Here is a 20,072-nt window from a genome sequence, read left to right as displayed (position 1 = left end):
CATCCCTGGCTGTCCCCCATCCCTGGGTGTGTCCCCCATCCCTGGGTGTCCCCATGTCCCTGGCTGTCCCCCCCATCCCTGAGTGTCCCCCCCATCCCTGGGTGTGTCCCCCATCCCTGGGTGTCCCCTTGTCCCTGGGTGTCCCTCCCATCCCTGGGTGTCCCCATGTCCCTCGGTGTCCCCTGTCCCTGAGTGTCCCCCATCCCTGGCTGTCCCCCCCCCATCCCTGGGTGTTCCCCATCCCTGGGTGTCCCCATGTCCCTGGGTGTCCCGTCCCCCCCCATCCCTGGGTGTCCCCAATCCCTGAGTGTCCTCCATCCCTGAGTGTCCCCCTCATCCCTGGGTGTGTCCCCATCCCTGGATGTGTCCCCATCCCTGAGTGTCCCCTACCTCTGGGTATCCCATGTCCCTGGGTGTCCCCTGTCCCTGGGTGTGTCCTCATCCCTGGGTATGTCCCCTATCCCTGGGTATCCCCCATCCCTGGCTGTCCCCAATCCCTGAGTGTCCCGCATCCCTGGCTGTCCCCCCCATCCCTGGCTGTCCCCATGTCCCTGAGTATCTCCCCATCCCTGGCTGTCCCCATGTCCCTGGCTGTCCCCATATCCCTGGTGTCCCCCACCCGGGTGTCCCTGTCCCACAGGTGGTGCGAGCCAAGGAGCGGCTGGACGAGGAGCTGCGCATCCAGGCCAAGGGTGACCCGGAGAAGGGGCGGAAAGCCGAGACGTGACTGCTGCCACCCCTGCCCCCCGTGCCCCTCACCCTTAACTTATAGCTAGCCAATAAACACCGTGTCCTCCAGCACCTGGCCTGGCTGCTGCACGCCCGGGGAGGGAGCACGCCCTGCCTGCCCAGCGCTGCCCTGCAGGGATCGGCCCCTGCAGGGGCTGTGCTTGCCCGGGGGAGGAGGAGGAGGAGGCAGCTGGGGGAGAAGGGGTGTCCCCAGGGCATTGAGGCTGCCAGGGCTCAAATGGCACTGGGGGAGGCTGCAGGAGCTATTTTTGGTGGGGAGGTTGGATGCTCTTGATGGAGTGCACCTCTGGCTCCATACCCTGGCAGTGCTGTGCCGTTGCCTCCTCCCAGCGTGGATGGATGGCTGCTGGCTCGGGGTGAGGGGCTGTGAGGGGACACCTGTGGCTGTCCCCACCTGCAGCTCACCCCACAGGTGCTGGCAGGGTGTCACTGGTGCCAAGGCTGCCTGAGCAGGAGCGTGGGGACACGGCTGGGGGTCAGGCAGGGCCAGCCGTGCCCCCAAGGTCACACCCGTCCCCCCCTGCACCCCCCTGTCCTTGCCGTTGGCACCACGGACTGAAACAGGAACTTACTTCAACTTCACTTTATTGTTTTCTTAATAAACTTCCTCTCCCCTGGACGAATATAGTGTTACAGTCGTTAGCTTATCTCGTACTTGTGCAGTCCTTACACGCTACGCTAACAGCGATGGAGCCCAACAGGAGGAAAATAAAAACAACCCAGAAACTACGATAGAAAGGCACTTCGAGACCGTTAAAATACTGATGTCCTGGAATGTGCAACAACAAACCGATGAGGAGCGAGGAGACGTTTCACCGGCCGGGGCGGCCTGGTCGAGGGCCCGCAGCCATGCTGGGCTGGGGCAGCGCCGGGCGGTGAGGGCAGGGAGACCGGCTCCCTGCGGGCACCCCGGCCCGGGGCGGGACTGCGGAGCCCCCACGGCTCCCGAGCGAGCGGGACGGGTGTGTGTGTGCTCCCGGGGGGCTCCGAGCTGGGCACGCTGCCCCGCGGCCGGGGAGCATCCATCCATCCATCCATCCCTCCATGCCCGCCGCAGCCCCAGGAGCGGTGCCCGGCAGCCGCTGCCGGCCGTGCCCGCGCTGCCCGCATGCGCTCGCGGTGCGTGGTTAGGTATGAACGTAGCTAGAGGGGGCAGTGCCCGACGAGCGGCACACCGGCCGTGTGCCTTGTCACGGGAGGGCCGGGGAGGCGGCGGGGACGGAGCGGGGAGGGGGCGGGCGGGCGCCGGGCCGGCGGGTGCCCAGCCAGCTGGGCCCGGCACGGGCTGCCGGGGCTGGGATGGCACGGCCGGGCACGGCTCGGGGCTGCGGAGCTGTCACCCCGCTGGCCGTGCGGCAGAGCCCGGGGGCTGCGGCCCCCCACAGCAGCACCGAGGGCTCGGGCAGGGAGACGACGCCGAGTCAGCGGAAGCAGGAGAGCCCCAGCGGGACCCTGTCGGAGCAGGGGGGCTGGTCGAGAAATAAATAGCGGCGTGTCCGGCTGCCCAGGGCCGGGGGGAAAGGAGAGGGGGCAGGGGGACCCCCCCTGTGCCCCACCTGCCCCCAGCGCGGGGTCGCAGCCGGCTCCGGCCGCCGAGGGATTATTGCTTTTCTCAGAAGAGTCCGTTCTTCTTTCGTGACGGGTAAAAGCACGAGCGAGGCCCCGCCGGGGCCGCAGGGGGAGGAGCGGGCCGTGCCCCCCGTCCCCACACGGGAGCGGGATCTGCCCACGGGGCCGGCGGCTGACCCCGGGCATCGTCGGGCCCCTCAGTTGACGGCGGCGGGTTTGAGCAGCAGGGAGCCGGGGGGGATGAGCACCCAGCCCGGGGGCAGCGCCTCGGGGCTGCCCCCCGAGCTGACACCGGCCGAGAGGTCGAGCACGGCCCCCGGCAGCAGCGCCAGGCTCTCGGGGGGCACCCGCGGCCGCCCCGGCTCCGTCCTTTCGCCCCTCTCCTTGCGGCTCTCCAGCCCCTTGCCCGCCTTGGGCGGCCGCCCCTCAGCCCCGCCGCCCTTCTCCCCCTCGGCCTTGGCCCCGCCGGCCAGCAGCGACATGACGGGCAGCCCCAGCCCCGCCGCGAAGGGCGAGGGCAGCAGCGGGCTCTTGGCCAAGTTCAGGGGGCCGCCGTTGAGGGGCAGGACGGGGCCGGGCAGGGCGGGCAGCGCGGCCGCAGCCCCGCAGCCCAGGGCGCTGAGATCGAGCGGCGCCGGTGCCAGCGGGATGGGCAGCGCCGGCAGCCCCGGCGGGGCGAACAGGGCGGCGGGGTTGGGGATGACGAGCTGCGCCCCGTTAACGTAGGGCACCTCCGCCGTGCCCAGGGGCGTTTTGGGAGGCGGGTGGACCTTGAGCATCTCCGGGTGCTCGGGGGACACAAAATGCCCGTGGGCTTTGATGTGCTTGCGGAGGGAGCTGGGGTCGGTGTAGCGCTTGTGGCAGCCCGGCATCTTGCACGAGTAGGGCTTCTCCACGTAGTGCGTGCGGGTGTGCTTGAAGCGGTCGCTGGAGTTGGAGTAACGCTTGTTGCAGCCTTCGTAGGGGCAGATGTAGGGCTTCTCACCTGCGGGACAGCAGCACCGGGTCTGCCGGGGGCACCAGCCCTGCCGTGTCCCCCCGAGCCCCCCGAGCCCCCCGAGCCCCAGCAGTGCAATGAGGGGGCTGCTCTGCTGACCTGTGTGCGAGCGGTTGTGGATTTTCAGGTTCTCCAGGCGGGAGAAGCTCTTGTTGCAGGTGGGGCAGCGATGCGGCTTCTCGTTGGTGTGCGTCCGGATGTGGATCAGCATCTTGTACCTGCCGGGGTCGGGGCCATCACACAGTCATGGAATGGGCTGGATTGGGAAGACTTAAATCTTGTATAATTCAAACCCCCCCTGCCATGGGCAGGGACACTTTCCACTGTCCCAGCCCTGCCCAGCCTGGCCTTGGGCACTGCCAGGGATCCAGGGGCAGCCACAGCTGCTCTGGGCACCCTGTGCCAGGGCCTGCCCTCCCTCACAGGGAACAATTTCCTCCCAATTCCATCTAAGTCTCTCCTCTTTTAGTTTAAAGCTGTTCATCCTTGTCCTATCACCATCTGCTTGTGGAAGCACTGGGGAGGGAATGCTAGGGAGGGAGTCAGCCCGGCCTTACAGGGCAAGTCCCTGTCCCCGTGCCTTGACTGTGGGGTGGGAGAACCAGGACATCCAGGCCAGCACAGTCACCCAGCGCCCCCAGGACCTCACACCCTGCCTGAGAGGGAGGGACAGAGGGAAACTTCCCCTGCACATCCCCAGAGCTGGGCTCCTCCTCCCCGCAGCAGCCCCCCAGAGCCCCCCCAGAGCCCCCCACGCCCACCTGGCGTTGAAGCCCCTGCCATGGCGGGCACAGCCCTCCCAGTGGCAGCAGTACCCCGCGTCCTTCTCGGGTTTCACGTGGAAGTCGTTGACGTGGTCCACCAGGTCTTGCAGGAGGTCGAAGAACTGGTTGCACTGTGGGCAGGAGGCTGGGGGTGAGGGTGCCCAGCAGGGTGGGCACCAGGGGGGCCAGTCCCCCCATCACAGCCAGCACCTGCCCCCACCCCATCCCAGCTCCCACCTGTGTGCAGCAGCAGCATTTGGGAAGATGGAAAAGGCCTTTTGCATCACCCCCAGCCCTGCACCACCCCCCAGCATCTCTGCACAGCACCCACCTCCCCAGCCCTAAAACTTCTCCTTCCCAGCCCTACTGTCCCTGCTTGGCCTCTCAGCCCCAAAACTCACCCATGGCCCCAAAGATCTCTGCCATGGCCTTCCAGCCCCAAGCCATCTCCCCAGCCCCAAAATTCCCCTGCGTGCCCCCCATCCTTGCAATGCCCATGTGGTCTCCCAGCCCCTCATCACCACCTGCACCCCCTGAGAGCTCCCACACACCCCCACCACAGCCCCCACAGCCCCAGCCCTCCCTGCTGACCTTGGACCAGCGGCAGACGAGCTGCTTGGGCAGGGGCAGCTCGGGGGGGAGCCGTTTCTCCTTGCTGGGGGGCAGGAAGGCGGCGGGGGGCAGGTGCAGGGCCCCCCCGGCCCCCAGCGGCAGGAAGAACTGGAAGGAGCTGGGGAGGCCATCGATGTAGCGCAGGGACTGGAAATCCTGGAGCAGAGTCCGGATGGAGGAGCAGTGGGGGACAGGGCCAAGCTGGATGGAGACCCTCAGAGACGCCCCCCAAGCCCTTCAAGAGATTCCTTATAGCCCCTCAGGAACCCCAAAACCTCACACAGACACCCCAGAGATCCCCACACACTCCCCAGAAACCCCCTAGATCTGCCACCCCCCCCCAGGGACCCCAAAACCCCACAGAGACCCCCAGAGACGCCCCAAAGAGACCTCCCAGGGGCCTCCCCGGGGATACCTCTGGGGCCGGGGGGCCAGGCAGGACATTGCCCCGGGCTGTGTGTACAGCGGAGCCCCGGGCACGCTGCCGAGGTCGGGAGCACTGTCCGGGCACCGTCCCCACAGCTGGGGACACCTCGGGGGGGGTCACGGCCGTACTTACGTGTGGGGTGAGGGGGCCGGGCAGGTCCCCGCTGCCCTGGCGCTCGGGGGACAGCGAGGCGCTGCCCGCCGGAGAGTCCCCCCCGGAGCGGGGCGAGAGGCTGAGATCCACCACGGGCACCGGGAAGCGCCCGTCCCGCGGCTCCACCAGCCTGGAGTGTGCCAGGAGCGCGGGCGACGGCGAGGCTGGCACGGCCCTGCGGACGCCCCGGGCGCCCCCTCGGCCCTCCCCGGCCGGCGGGGTGTCGGGGCGCTGGGCAGCGCGGGCTCGGGGGCCGGACGGGCCCCGCTTCTCGCGGGCAGCTCGCAGCTTGGAGATGCTCAGCTTGAGGTCCAGGGGCTCCTCCAGGGAATGCATGGTGCCGGGGTGGGCTCTGCGGGGGACACCCGGGGGTCACCGGTGCCACCCGGAGCATCGCCCCAGCGCGGCCCCATGGCGATGCCCGCCCTGCTCCGGGCCGCAGGACGCGGTGCTGGCACGGAGACCGCGCCGTCCCTTCCAGCCGCCCTGCCGCGGCCCCCTCCCGCAGCGGGCAAAGGGCAGGGCATGGCACCGCGCTCCCCCCCCCACCCCGGCCCTGCGGTGTCCCCAGTGTGTCCTCTCCGTGTCGCCGGCACAGCCCCTTGGCCCGCGACCAAACCTTGCCGGGGATTGCCAAATCCCCCGGGCACCCGCGGAGCTACAGCCGTGGTGTCCCCATTCCACCCCCCCCCCCTCCATCCGTTCATCCATCCGTCCGTCCGTCCGTCCGTCCGTCAGTCCCCGCGGGCCTGCCCCAGCGAGGCCTTTCCCAGCGGCAGAGGAGGGCGGTGACGGCCACCAGCCCGGCGGTGACCCGGGCGGCCGAGCCCGCTGGCCCCAGCCCCGGAGGCGGCGGAGCTTCCTCCCCCGCCGGGGCCCCTTCCCCGCCGGCCAACGCCGCCGCTGCCGGGGCCGAGCAGGGGCTGCGGCCGCACGGCGCGGCACGGAACGGCACGGAACGGCACACGGCACAATGCCACCCTCGCGGCTCGGCCGCCGCACATCTGGCGGGCAGCTGAGAACGGGCAGCTCGGTGCAGCGGCGAGCGCCCGGTGCCGCCCCCCGGCTGTGCCCCCGCGGCCACCCGCATCGGCCGGGGCGGGCTGGGGGCGGCCGAGGGGCCGTGTCGGGGGGCACGGCGCACCCAGCACACGTGGCAGCGGGGGGGCCCCTCCATCATCCCCACCCCGCCCCGGGGGGCCCGGCCCCCGCCCTGCCCCGCCGGAGGGGCCCCCGCGCTGGCGGGGGTCCAGCCCGGCTCAGACGCTGAGGAATGCGGAGGAGCCGCGGGGGGCATGGGGCCCGGGCGGCGGGGCGGGGACCCCCCGCTGCACCCCCGAGCTGGCCGAGGGGAGGCCCCAGGGGGGGCTCCTGTCCCGGGCTCCCGGCGGGGGAGGAGCCGCCCCACAGCATCGCATCCCCCTGCGCCTCCCGCGGCCGGGGGTCAGCCCCATAGGCGGGGCCCTCCCCTTCAGCGGGGGGGTCCTGGCCCGAGCATCCACCTCCTCCCGCCGCTCCGGAGGCTGCCCCAGCTCAGCGTCCCTCTCCCGGGACAGCGACTCTCGCTGAGCTCTCCCGGCCTGCCCGCACTGGGGCCCTTCCCCTCTGGGGGGGCTCACCCTGCGCCCCACTGCGGGCTGTGCCCGTGGGCTGTCCCCACCCTGAGCCCCACCACGCTCGTCGGGCTCCAGCACCCCCCTGTGCCCCACAGCCTGCTGGCACAGCTCGGGGACAGACAGACACAGGGGCAGGACCCACAGCTGGGGTGGCACAGCCGCACCCCAGCCCAGGGAGCGGGACAGGGGCTGGCATCCCCCCACACGGGGCCAGGCCAGGCGTCACTGCTGGTCCCACCACGACGCTCGTGTCCTCACGTCCTCGGGGCTGGGAGGTTGGGGGGTCCCGGTGCGGGCGGCGCTGGGTGGGGACCGCAGCCATCCCCGGGCGGGCCGGGTGGGAAAGGGGCCTCCAGCCGCTGACGCCAGGGCTCCCAGCGCGGCCGCGGGCGGGCGAGCAGGAGGCTGCCAAACCACGCGGCCTCGGGAAACGGGGCGCCGCGGGGGCCCCGCGGGGATGGGGACGGGGACAAGCCCTGCGGTGGCTTGGCCGGACGCCCCAGCACCTGCGGCCCCCGCGCGAGGCCCCTGCCCGCTCCTGCCTGCCCCTGCCCGCTCTCCCCCCATGGCCTCTCCTGCCCGCGCCAGGCGCTGCCAGCCCGGCCCCAGCCCGGCTTCCCCCCCGCCACACCAGTTCAGACCAGTCCGGCGCGGGGCTGGGCCCGGGGGCTTCCCGGTGCGGGTGGGGGCCGCTGGGATGGAGCCCGGGCGCGGGGGGAGCGCCCCCATCCCCGGGGCCCCCCGCACTGCCTGGGACGTCCGGGGGACCCGGGGTGACCCCGGAGCGGCCGGCGGGGTGCCAGCTCTCCGGGCTGCCGGCATTGCGGGGTGTCGTGTGTCCCCCCTCCAGCCCCAAACCCGCCAGGAATAGCACGGAGGGAGCGCGGGCAGCGGCTCCGCGGCGCGGTGGGCTCGGGGATGGCGGGATGGCACTGCCATGGCCGGGGGACGGTGACCCCGGGGCTCGGGGAGCGGGAGCGGTGCCAGCGCCGCAGGCAGGGCTCGAGCTCCGCCGCCGTGGCAATTGGCAGCGGCAGGCTGGCACCGCCGCCACGGGGGGCACTCCGCGGAGCCCCCCGTGCCAGGGCGGCGTGGGTGGGTTGGCAGGATGCGGGTCATTGTCCCCACGGCTGCTGGCAGGACGCGGGCGCCCGTGGGACCCGGCCATCGCTGTTCGTCCCGGTGCAGATGGTGCTGGCACTGCCACGGCCGCTCCTCACGGGAGCCCACCGGTGCCTGACGGGTCTGGGGGACGCGAGGGGGGGTCACATCCTGCTGGCAGCTCCATCTTGTCACTGTGGCCCTCCAGCACCCGGCACCCCGCGCCAGCCGGGCTGGCGGCAGCTGCCAGAGGTGTCCCCGGGAGCGTACACGGCTGTAGTCCCCGAGCTGAGGCCGGTGCCGTGGCTGCCCCTTCCCGGGCATGTGGAAGCCGTGGGGATCCTGGCAGAGGGCTGACAGCAGCCCCACAGCGCCAGGGCCCCGCCAGCCCTGCCCGGGGACACAGCTGGAGCAGGCGGGGACAGCAGCGGGGTGGTCCCGGCACCCAGCGGGGCAGCGCCCCGGGTGCGGCAGCATCGTGGGGATGGGGGCACATGGGGACCCGGGCTGGGGGAGGCGGTGACAGCAGGGTGACAAAGGCATGGGGAAGGGGAGGTGTCCACCGGCTGCAGGGTTTCTCCATGCTGGGCAGGGAGCGAGCGCCTGCAGCAGCGCCTGGGGACACCGGGGACAATTTGTGGTCCCCGCTGCTGGCACCTCAGGGAGGGGGTCACACCGTCCTAGTCCCCAAAACACCCCACAATGGCACAGCCTGGGCTTGGCCGCCCCACGCCTCAGCCCCACGGGGCCGTGGGATTGTCACCCCCGTGGTGGGGACTGTCACCTCTCACCATGGGGAGCGGGAGGCCCCCGCCAAGGGGACCGGGGCGGCTGCCGGGCGGTGGCACCGCCGGAGCGAGACCGGGATGGGGACGCCCTGCACCCCCACCCACTGCCACCCTTTCTCCCCTCTCGCACCATGGGGACACTGCTGTGTCCCCGGAGGTGGCCGCAACCGGGCAGAGCCACCCAGCGCGTCCCCGCCGCAGCCCCCGCCCCACGGCCAAGGTCAGGACACCCGCCCGGGGTGCGGGGCGACGGCGGGTGACGGCCACCCCCCCCCCCGGCACCCACCGGGCAGCGGGGCAGCCCCCGCTCCTCATTTCCCCCGGGGGTGCGGCGGGGCCACGTCCCCCCCCGACCCGCTCCCTGGGCGGGGGGGCCGCAGGTGCCAAGGGACCCCCCGCACCCCGAGGGTAGCGGGGAAGGGGCTGCCCGGAGGGTCCCCCCTCCCCCCGGCGGTGGCAGCATCCTCCTCATCGTCCTCCTCCCCTCCGCGGTGCCCGGAGCGCGACCGTACCTGCGGCGGGGGCTCAGCGCCGGGCGGGAAGCGGGGCGGGGTGCGGGGCTCGGCGGAGCGGGGCCCCCCGGGGCCGGTGCCGGGGCCGGTGCGGGGCGGCCGGGCCGCTCCGCCACATCCGCAGGGGCTGGGGGCGGGGGTGGCGGCGGCGGGGCTGGGCCCCCCCTGCCCGGTCCCGGGGGCGGCGGCGGGGCGGGGGCTCTGCCCGCCGTGATTTATGGCCGCCCCGCACCGAGCGGCCCGGCCCCGGCTGCGGGCGGCGCTGGGCGGGGGCGGGGGCGGCCCCTCCCCGCCCCCGCGGGGGGCACCGGGGGGCACCGAGCCCCGCCCCGGGGGGGGAACCCGCCGCCCCCCCGCACAAGGTCACCCCGGCGCTGCGGCAGAGCCGACCCCCCCTCCCCCGCGTGTCCGTGTGTCCCCTCCGCGTGTCCCTGTCCCCCCCCGGGAACGTGGCGGGGCGGGGGGCGGCGCCCACCGGAGCCCCCACCCCGTACCGGGGCGGCGAGGGGGGGGCGAGGGGGTCACCCCGGGGAAATGGGGGTTGGGGGGGATCCCCCTCCCCGCAGGAGCGGCGCCGCCCGCCCGCCGCGTGACGTCACAGAGCGGGGCTGGCGTCACGCCTGGCGGGGGCCCCCGCATGACGTCACCGGCGGGGGGGTTGTCCCGGGGCCGCGGCTCCTTCCGGCGGCAGGATGTGGCGGGGCCGGCCCGGATGCTGCAGCCGCGCCTCGCCGGGGGGATCCCTCCCTCCCTCCGTCCCCCGGGGCCCACGCGGGTGGCTGGGCACACCCCACCCGTGATTTTATTGGGGGCGGAATGCAGCTGCGGTGTCCCCAACGCCCCCCCGACACGGGGGACAGGGAGGGGGGACACGACCCTGCCCCACGCGGTTTTTGTTTGGTTGGGTTGTTTTATTTATTTTTTTTTTTTTTTTGCGGGGAAAGCTGCAGTGTCCCCAAGAGCGCCATGTGAAAGGGAGGACACACGCGTGGGGGACAGCACTGTCCCAGGCGGGTGGCTGAAGTCACGCCCCACCAAAACACCCGTGCTTGTTTTGTTTCCGTTTGGGTTTTTTTTTTGTTTTGTTTTCCTTTTTTTCTTTTTTTTTCTTTTTTTTTTTTTTTTTTTGCAGGGGGAGATGCGGTGTCCTCCCTGCGAAAGGGAGGGACACACGGGGAGAACGCTCTGTTCCATGCGGACTTTTGGGTGGAGAGGGAGCTGCCGTGTCCCCAAGAGCCCCACGCAAGGTGGGACGGAGTGAGGGGCACAATTCTCCCGCGGGCAGCTGAAACCACATCCCAGCCGCGGTTTGGGGTTTTCTTTGGCGGGGACAGAGCTGCTGTGTCCCCAGCAGCAGAGCGGGGACACAGGGGAGGGGCAGTTCTGACCCGCACGGGCGGCCGGAGCCACATCCCACCCGCGGTTTGGGTGTTTTTGTGTGGGAGCCGCCGCGTCCCCAACATTCCCGCCACGAGCAGGGCAGACACGGGAGGGCAGCACCGTCCCTCCCACGCGGGTGCCCGAGGGGTTCCTGCGGTGTCCCCGCGGTGTGTCCCCCTCGCTGTGCCAGCCAGGGGCGCCGCGCTGCTCCCCGAGCCGCGGGGCCCCGCGGGGGCCGGGCAGGGGGCCCAGGGGACACCGGCAGAACCTGTCCTGCAGCTCCCGGCGGGGCCGGGCCGTGCTGGGGGAGGGCTGAGCCCACCCTGCTCTGCCGAGCGGCTCCTGCTCCTCCGGGCTGACAGCCACCCCTGCACCCCCAGCGTTCCCGCTCCGGGGGCCCTGGACGCACGCAGGCGCTGCTGGGGGGGCTCTGGGGGGAGGTCACCTGCCACAGGTAGGTCCCTCAGGTACCACACGGCTCCTGCCAGCCCCCTGTCAGCCCTGTGCTCCCCTACCAGTCCCCCAGACTCCCCTCCCAGCTCTGTGACCCCCCCACAGCCCCTGCCAGCCCCCCCATGGCTCCTGCCAGCCCTGTGACCCCTGCCACCCTCTACACCTTCCTGCCACCTCCACAGCCCCCCAAAGCCTCTATCATCCCCCAAAGTCTCCCCATCCCCCTGCCAGCCCCCCTAAAAGCCCCCTGCCCACATGAACCCATCATCCCCAAACCCCAAACCCCATCTGGAGCTCTCCATGCCTCCTGTGAGCTCCATGCCCCTGCCAGCCCCCAACGCCCCTGCTAGGCCCCACAGCCCCCTGCCAGCTCCCAGAGCCCCCCAGTCAATTCCCCAAGCTCCTCACCAGCCCCCAGAACCCCCCATGAGCTCTCAGGATGCCTCTGGCAGCCCCCAGAGCCTCCTCCCCAAAGCCCTTTGCCAGCCATGGGATCCCTGTCACCCCCAGCTCCCCAGGGCTGCTGTGACCCCTTCCCTCTCCCCAGGCACTGGCAGCCCCCTGAGCCCCCCAAAAGGCAGACCCTGCTGGAAACAGGAATGGGATGGGATGTGGTGGGATAGGAATGGGATCAGATTGAATAAAAGAGGACGGGACAGGACTAGGATAGGCCAGGTTGGGTAGGATAGGATGGGGAGGGGATTAGGTGGGATTGGGATGGGGATGGGGTAGAAGGGGGTGGGACAAGCTGGATGTAGGAGAGGATTGGATGGGGACAGGATAAAATGGAATAGGGACAAGACAAGTCAGGATAAGGTAGGATAGGGTAGGATGGGATAGGGCAGATGAGGTGGGATGGGGATAAGGCAGGATAGAATGGGAACGGGACAGGATGGAAAAGGATTAGATGGGACTGGAACAAGACAGGTCAGGATACCATGGGATGGGATGGGATGGGATGGGATGGGATGGGATGGGATGGGATGGGATGGGATGGGATGGGATGGGATGGGATGGGATGGGATGGGATGGGATGGGATGGGAAGGAAATGAGGCAGGTCAGAATGGGCTGAGATAGAATTGGATGGGATAGGTTAGGATGGGATTGGATGGGATGAGTTAGGATGGAGTGAGGACAGGGTGTGATGGGGATGGGATGGGGACATGTCAGGTCAGGGTAGGATGGCATAGGACTAGGGCAGGATGGGATGGGATGGGATGGGATGGGAAAGGGTAGGGTAGGATAGGATAGGATAAGGACAAGGCTGGATGGATGGGATGGAGACAGGTCAAGATGGGATAGGATAGAGCAGGATGGGACAGAACTATGGCAAGAGGGGATGGGGACAGGTCACCTTGAGATAGGATGAGATAGGGACACAACAGGCCAGGGTGGGATGGGATCCACAGGATAGGGTAGGATGGGATGGAGCTAGGGCAGGATGGAATGATGTGGGGTGGAATGGACACAGGTAAAGATGGGGTAGGATAAGGCAGGATAAGATGGGGTGGGATGGGATGGAGCTAGGGCAGGATAGAATGAGGTGGCATGGGAGGGGGACAGGTCAGGGTGGGATAGGGTAGGGTTTGGTATGGTATGATAGGAGGGGTATGGAGTGGCATGGGGACAGCTCAGGATGGTATGAGGTGGGATGCGTTGGGGACAGGGCAGCATGAGGGTAGGATGGGACAGAGCGGGACAGGGTAGAGTAGCACAGCATAGAGCAGAATAGGATGGAGCCAGGTCAGGACGCGAGGCGCTGTGACGGGCCGGTGCCAGCACGGCTCGGTACCGTCCCGGCCGCTCCAGTCGCCCCCCGCCCCGCCGTGTCCCGCCGCGTTCCGCCGCCGTGTCCCGGTGCCGCTCCGGCCGCGCCGCGGCCCCTCCCGCCGCCTTTGTTTACGCGGGGCCGGTGCGGGGCGGGGGCGGCGCCGGGCGGGCGGGGGCGGGCGGGGGAGCGGCGGCGGCGGCGGGCGGGAGCCGCGCTCGCTCCAGCTGTTTCCCGCCTTGGGCCGCGGGCAGAGGCCGGAGCCGGGCCGGGAGGGGCTGAACCGGGCCGGGACGAGCCGGGCTGGGCTGAACCGGGCCCCCCGCCCCCGTTATGGAGTACTTCATGGTGCCGGCCCCCAAGGTGCCGGCCCTGCAGCACTTCAGGAAATCCGAGAAGGAGGTCATCGGTGGGCTCTGCAGGTGGGGGAGCGCCGGCAGATGCCGGGCTCGGGGGTCTCGGGAGCACCGGGGGGGGATGGCGGGGAAGGGGGGAGCGGAGAACGGGGGGAGCGGCGCGGCGGCCGCGGCCCCACCGCCCGCACGTGGTCCCGGCCGCGCACATGGGACCGGCGGCCGCGCGTGGCCCGGGCGGGGAGCGCCGCGCCCCCGGTCCCGGCCGGGCCCTGCGGGTGCGGCGGGGCGCGCTCGGGGCGGGGGGCGCGGGGCGCGGGGGTCCGGGGGGCGCGGGGGTGTGTGTTTACCGCCGGGCCTGGCCGTGACTCTGCAGCCGCCCGGAGGAGGCGGGTCGCGGCCGGGGCTGCCGGGACATGTAGTGCGGGAGCGGCGGCACAAAGCCCGCGGACACGCGGGGAGCCCCGGCGGGCGGGGGGGCGCCCGGGGACCGGGGCCGCGGCCGCGGGGGGCGGCGGACGGGCGGGGGCGCGGGCCCCGGGGCCACGCGGGGCGGCCCCGAGCCCCCCCGGGCTCCCCGGGCCTGCAGCTCCCGCCCCCGGGCGCGCTGAGCCCCCCGCGCCCGGGGCCGCCGCGGGGCCGCACTCACGGCCGGGGCTGAGGGACTGAGGGGCGGCCCGGGCCCCGGGGCACGTGCTGGGGGCCCGGCCCCTCGGGTGCTGCCCCACGGCCTGCGGGGCTCGTCCCGGCCATGCCGGGGAGTGGCGGCACCTGAGCCCCCCCGGAGGGGCCGCGATCCAGGGCGGGGGGCTGGGGGGCGGCTTCTCTGGGGTCCCTCACGGCGGTCGCTGCGGGCCCGCGGGCCGGGGGTGGCTGCATGGGCTGGGGCTGCGGCCGTCCCGCCCGGCACTGGGGGCTGCACGGCCCCGCACTGACCCCGCACGGGCAGAGCTCGGGGAGCAGCCATTCCACTGCCCCCAGCTCCGGGAGACCCTGCATGAGCTCAGGCCGCTCGGTGACACGCTGCGTGCAGCTCGGGGTGCCGGGGCTGCCCTGCTTGTGACCTCCAGGAGCTCGGGGACACCCTGCCTGTGAGCTCAGGGTGCCGGGGGACAGCCTGCCTGTGAACTGGGGCTGGATCCTGCTTGTACTCTCAGGTGTACCCTGACCCTGTAAGCTTAGAAGTGCCCTTCATGGAAGCATGGAGATACCCTGCCTGTGCACTTGGGGATGCCCTGCCTGCAGGTTGGGGAACACTCTGCCTGTGACCTCAAGGAGCCTGGGGACACCCTGCCCGCATGGCCATCCCTCCCTTGACCTCCTGCACAACCCACAGCACAAGGTGTGATCAGTGTTGGACATGAGTGGACAGGGGGGCATCTGCCTTGTGCCTGGCTCCAGCACCCACATGGGTTTGTTTCCCTCGCGGTCCAGGCCAGAGAAATGCCCTCCCTAGCGTGGGAAGGACCAAATTCTGCTTGCCTGGCATGAACCCCACAGCACCAGCACCAGGCTGGAGACACCCCAGGGGTCCAGTGGATGCCACCTGCTCCCCCTGCCTCTGTGCTGCCCCATCCCTGGCCATGCTGGGTGTCTGAATCCATGGGTTTTTGCCCTTTCTGTATTTCGCTGTCACTTCTCAGGTCTCTTCCCAGGAAGAGCAGCTGGGGCAGGTTGCGGGAGGTCTCCCGGTGAGGAAGCAGGCTCTTCCTCCTTTCCCAGTATTTAAGAAAGCACTTCCGTGCTGCCCAGTCCTGGGCCTCTCCATCCCATTCCCCCTGAGTGTCTGGTGGTCCCACATCCTGGAGCAGTGCTCCAGCCACCTCCTTACCCCAAGAGGGACAATGTCTCCAGGACCTGCAGGGTCTGGTGTGTTCTGGGGACAAGTTTGGGGCTGGTTTCAGCAGGAGCAGGGAGGTGGGTGACAGCCACCACCAGATGGGAGCCCTGTGCCACAGTCCTGCTGCAAGCAGCTCTTGGTCCATGTGGCAGAGGCAGCTCCCAGGGAGAGGGGCAGACCCCTGAACACCCATCCCTGTTCCACACCCCCATGTGGGGGAGCCAGTGCAGTGTGCTTGGCACCCAGCATCAGCCTATGCTGGGACACTGCCCCAGAGGTTGGGGACAAATATCTTCCTGGCCCCCATGGGCTGCGCTGGGGTCCTTCCTTATCCCCTTGGATGCACTGGGATCCTTCTTCATCCCTCTAGAGTAATCTGGGATCCTTCCCCATCCCTCTAGAGTAATCTGGGATCCTTCCCTATCTGCTTGGGATGAGCTGTGATTCTTCTCTGTCTTGCTGGGCACAGCTGGGATCCTTCCCCATGCTCTTGGACAGACCTGGAATCCGTCCCTTTCTTAGGCTGAGTGAGGATCCTTTGCCATCCCTCTGGATGAGCTGGTTCTTTCCCCATCCCTGTGTACCATGGATGAGTTGTGGTGCATTCCCCAGTTGCAGCAGGCAATGATGAGTGGCCTGAGAGTCTCTGGTCACTGCCTGGGCACACGGTGGTGCTGCTGATATCCCTTAGATCCCCGCGCTCCCAAACCAGGGGAGCAGTGAGGGCAGGATGCTAGGCTTTGCTTCCCAGTGTGGCTTTGGCAAGGCTCTGGGTGGAATGTTCCCACCTCCCCATCCCGGAGCCGTCGGGCACCTGGACGGGCGGCTGGAGCCCGGCTTATCTCGCCCGTGCCGGCAGCCCGGCTGCTGTGTTTAGTCTTTGGTGCCTCGCAGCATCCCCGGCGCCAGCGGGTGCCTGCACGCTGGGGAGACTTGGCATGGTGCGATCCAAACCCTCTGCCCTGCTTCCCTCGGGGAAGAGGTGGGGTGTGGGTGAAGCTGGACCCCACAGCAGTGAGCCTCGCTCGGGTCTGGTGCTCTGCGCCCGTGGGTGTTGGCTGCCCGGAGCCCTCGCCCTCTGTGCTGGCATTTCCTGGCCCATCTGCAGGGCAAGGGCGTGGGGGGCGAGGAGGCAGCGGCAGGAAGCAGGCAGGAGCTGCGGCTTGGGGTGGGACGGGGGCTTCTCTGCTGGGAGCTGTCATCTGGAAGCCATCAGCGGGGCGGGAGGGAGGGAGGGAGGGAGCGCCTTCCCCGGGCCACACACGCCGGCCGGCCCGCGGGGACACAGCCGGCCAGCCCGCAGCCTCCCTCGCCCACCTGGGGGTCCCCTGGCCCAGGCTGGGCACTGGGCAGTGTGGCTGAGCCCAGTGGAACCAGGGGGCTGCAGCAGGGCTGTTGTTTGGCAAGTGCATCCCCCAAAGCTTTGGACACAGGGCTGGAGAAACCCACCCACCTGCTTTGGTGATTCCAGCGCTGCAGCCATCGTCCCCTCCGTGTCACCCATCCCTTTGGTGGCTTGGAACATCACTGCAAAGCAAGGGGAGATGCAGTGAGCTGGCAGCAGGGGTGCAGCCCCTCTTCCCTAACCGTGGGTCTCTCTCACAGCTTGGCCAACATCCCACTGACTCCAGAGACCCAGCGGGACCAGGAGCGGCGGATACGCAGGGAAATCGCCAACAGCAACGAGAGGCGGCGGATGCAGAGCATCAATGCTGGCTTCCAGTCCCTGAAAACCCTCATCCCACACACGGATGGGGAGAAGCTCAGCAAGGTGAGCAGCATGCACACGTTGGTCCTGCACGTGGAGGGGCTGAAAGTGGAGTTGGGGGCGTTTGGGTGTTAACTCGGTGATGGAGCTCTCTCCTGGGGAGGTTTCCCAGCAGGAGTGGGTGTGCATGCCCAGCCCGGTGTCCTGCAGTGGGCTGGGAGTGTGTGACAGCCCCCAGTGCCCCAGGAGCAGGGTGACACATTCCTGGGTGAGGAGGGGACCCATGCAGAGGGGAGTGGGGTGAGGGAGAGCTGTTGTATTCCCAAGGTGGGTGAATTGGAGGGTTTCACCAGGGGAACCTGGGGTGAAGCAGACTCCAGGAGGAGGCACCAGGGACAGGCAAGGAGCAGTGCTGCTTGCAGAGCTCTTCAGGAGGAGGCCTGGGGGACACCAGGGTCCCCTGCCTCAGCCTGCCCCTCCTCCTCCTCCACAGGCAGCCATCCTCCAGCAGACAGCCGAGTACATCTTCTCCCTGGAGCAGGAGAAGACTCGGCTACTGCAGCAGAACACCCAGCTCAAGCGGTTCATCCAGGTACTGCCCCGGGGATGAGACAGCAGGGGGTGGGACAGTCCTGGCTGGCCAGGGGGGGATGTCATTGCAGTTCCTTGGGCTCAGGGTGGAGCCCTCTACCCTGCTCAGCCAGAGAGTGGAGGTGTTTCCATTCCCCTGGCAGGACAGAGAGCCCCATTCAACCCGGCATCTCTTACCTGTCAGGGGGAGAAGGGATGGCATCCCATTTTCCATTATTTCCACCCATTTGGGGGCTTGGGGAGGTCCTGGTGGCAGTTCTGGTGCTGGAGTGCCCTGGTTGAACTGCTCTGGGTGTCAGTGTGAGAATCAGGTTGGCTTTGGGGATGAGGACCAGGATGGGGCACACAGGAGCCCATCTGTCCCCAAGCATCAAACCCAGCCCCAGGGAGACCCTTTCCAGCATGGAGCTCTGGTGGGGAGTGGCATCACCCACAAGTCTGGATGGCAGAGAGAGAGAGCATCCCCCTTTCCCTGACACCACATTCCCATGGCAGGAATTCAGTGGCTCCTCCCCGAAACGGCGACGGGCAGAGGACAAGGACGAGGGGATCGGCTCTCCCGACATCTGGGAGGATGAGAAGGCCGAGGATCTGCGCCGGGAGATGATCGAGCTCCGGCAGCAGCTGGACAAGGAGCGCTCGGTCCGCATGATGCTGGAGGAGCAGGTGAGGCCAGGTTGATGCTGGAGGAGCAGGTGAGGCCAGGTGCCCTCTTGCAGCCTCTGCCACATCCCCAGGGACCCCCAGGGACACCAGCAGTGCTGTGGGGTCACCAAACACCTGCTTTGGACACTGCTTCTCCATGCTTGTCCAGGGCGTCCTGAGGGGACAGCCGGGGTTCAGTGGGGCCGTGCCAGACTCCCCACTGATGTTGGGGTTCCCTGACCCGCAGGTTCGCTCCCTGGAGGCCCACATGTACCCCGAGAAGCTGAAGGTGATTGCTCAGCAGGTGCAGCTCCAGCAGCAGCAGGAGCAGGTGAGGTTGCTGCACCAGGAGAAGCTCGAGCGCGAGCAGCAGATCCGAACCCAGGTGAGTGCAGCCCAGGCACCCCCAGGTACTGGAACAGGGGGTGGGTTCAGTGATGGGCTTGGCACTTCTTGCAGGCACTGATGTCCCAGCAAAGCTCTTGCCTGTAGTGATTTGGGAAAGGGGTGGCCCAAAGCTGCCCACAGTGCTTGGGGCTGTGCTTGTGGGCACCCTGAGATTCAGGGAGGGACTGTGGGTTGGAGCACCCGTGGTGGCTTCCAGGGCTCTGTTCGCTGGCACAGAGGGGTTTGTACAGAGAAGGTCACTCTCTGCCAGAGAGAGTTTCATCTCAGGGGCTTCACCTTTCTCTGGATGGCTCCCACTGAATTTCAGGGATGCCCAAACCACTCCCTGCCACCCAGCAGGCTGGGAAAGGGGAGTGTCAAGCTGGCAGGCTGAGGGGATGGGAGCCTTCAGCCTTTCCCCCGGGCCTGCTGGTGCAGAGAGGAGGCAAGCACTGTGCCAGCACTGGTCCCTGTGCACTGCCACCCTCAAGCCCAGCCCGGGGCCATGCCACTCTGGGAGCTTCAAAGGGAGGAGCAGCAGCTCCTTCCCTGCTCCTTGGGCTCCTGCAGAGCTGTGTCCCTGCAGGGTCCCCGTGGCCGCCTCCCGGGGAAGTTCAGCCTATTTTTAGGTGAACTCTCCGTAGCCTCCTGCTGGGGCGGATCTTCCCATCCGCTGCTCCAGCGAGGATCTCCGAGGGGTGTGGGGAATTCCTGGCCATGCAGGGGCTGGCACTTGGCTCTCCCGGCTTCAAAGCCCAAATCATTGCCCTTTGGGGCATGGGGAATCCTTCATGTTCCACTCTGCAAAGCTGAGGTGACAGCAGCTTTCAGCCTGGCATCCTCCTGCATCCCCTGGGATGGAGAACTGGAGCAGCAGAGTGCTGCTTCAGCTTTTATGGAGCTTGGGCTCTGTGGAGAAGCACCATGTTCTCCCCACGCTGCCATGCCCTGCTCACTGAGGGTTTCCCTTCTGTCCCCAGCTCCTGCCATCACACGCTCCCCCAGCGCCCACCCACCACCCCACCGTGATCGTTCCAGCGCCGCCTCCCTCCCATCATGTCACCGTGGTCACCATGGGCCCCTCCTCGGTCATCAACACGGTCTCCACGTCCCGGCAAAACCTGGACACCATCGTTCAGGTCAGCAGGGGCTTTGGCAGCGGGGGGCTCGGGGGGTCCCTAACCCCAGGGTGGGTCAGGGGTGCCCTGACAGTCGCTGTGTGCCCCGGGCAGGCCATCCAGCACATCGAGGGCACGCAGGAGAAGCAGCTGCAGGAAGAGGAGCAGAGACGCGCCGTCATCGTAACGCCCGCGCGCGCCTGCCCCGAGCCCTCCGCCTCCGACACCGCCTCCGACACCGAGGGCAACGACAGTGACTCCATGGACCAGAGCAAAGAGGAGCCCTCGGGGGACGGGGAGCTGCCCTGACACCCCCCGGCCAGCAGCTGGGGAGGGGAGCCGGGGCAGGGGGGGGAAACGTCAGAGAATATGCTGAAATTTTTAAAAAATACAACGTGATTTGGGTCTCTTTTATGACCTTTTTCCAATACTGTAAAGCAGAGCGTTAGAGGCAGGCAAAGGTCACCCTTCAGCTCCCAGGGGGGCGGGGGCTTGGGGGTGGCCACAGTGGGGTATGGGGGGCTCGGGGCATGGTGGGG

General features: G+C 68.9%; 3 protein-coding genes across 4 annotated transcripts in view; 2 read left to right on the top strand and 1 right to left on the bottom strand.

Annotated features, from left to right (window-relative positions):
* LOC131090354 (mitochondrial import inner membrane translocase subunit TIM16-like) overlaps nt 1-799 on the top strand; it is a 38,711-nt gene extending 37,912 nt beyond the window's left edge. For both annotated transcript variants that reach the window (XM_058035664.1, XM_058035663.1), the window contains one exon: nt 641-799. In XM_058035664.1, coding sequence (XP_057891647.1) covers nt 641-727 — 87 coding nt within the window. In that variant the 3' untranslated portion in view covers nt 728-799. The remainder of the gene's footprint in view (nt 1-640) is intronic.
* Nucleotides 800-2,050: 1,251 nt separating this feature from the next.
* On the bottom strand, nt 2,051-9,331 carry GLIS2 (GLIS family zinc finger 2). The gene is made up of 6 exons (XM_058035544.1): nt 9,290-9,331; nt 5,252-5,624; nt 4,672-4,848; nt 4,078-4,211; nt 3,416-3,534; nt 2,051-3,304 (listed from the first exon to the last, which is right to left on the bottom strand). The coding sequence occupies exons 2-6, from the start codon at nt 5,606-5,608 to the stop codon at nt 2,517-2,519; spliced, it is 1,575 nt and encodes a 524-aa protein (XP_057891527.1). The 5' UTR covers nt 5,609-5,624; nt 9,290-9,331; the 3' UTR covers nt 2,051-2,516.
* Nucleotides 9,332-13,133: 3,802 nt separating this feature from the next.
* On the top strand, nt 13,134-19,999 carry TFAP4 (transcription factor AP-4). The gene is made up of 7 exons (XM_058035650.1): nt 13,134-13,313; nt 16,690-16,855; nt 17,286-17,384; nt 17,879-18,049; nt 18,276-18,413; nt 19,396-19,554; nt 19,648-19,999. The coding sequence occupies exons 1-7, from the start codon at nt 13,225-13,227 to the stop codon at nt 19,840-19,842; spliced, it is 1,017 nt and encodes a 338-aa protein (XP_057891633.1). The 5' UTR covers nt 13,134-13,224; the 3' UTR covers nt 19,843-19,999.
* The last annotated feature ends 73 nt before the right edge of the window (nt 20,000-20,072 follow it).

The sequence above is a fragment of the Melospiza georgiana genome, chromosome 16, assembly GCF_028018845.1.
Source record: "Melospiza georgiana isolate bMelGeo1 chromosome 16, bMelGeo1.pri, whole genome shotgun sequence".
NCBI lineage: Eukaryota > Metazoa > Chordata > Aves > Passeriformes > Passerellidae > Melospiza > Melospiza georgiana.
Note: the sequence above shows the minus strand (reverse complement) of the source record. Positions and strands in the feature narration are given on the sequence as shown.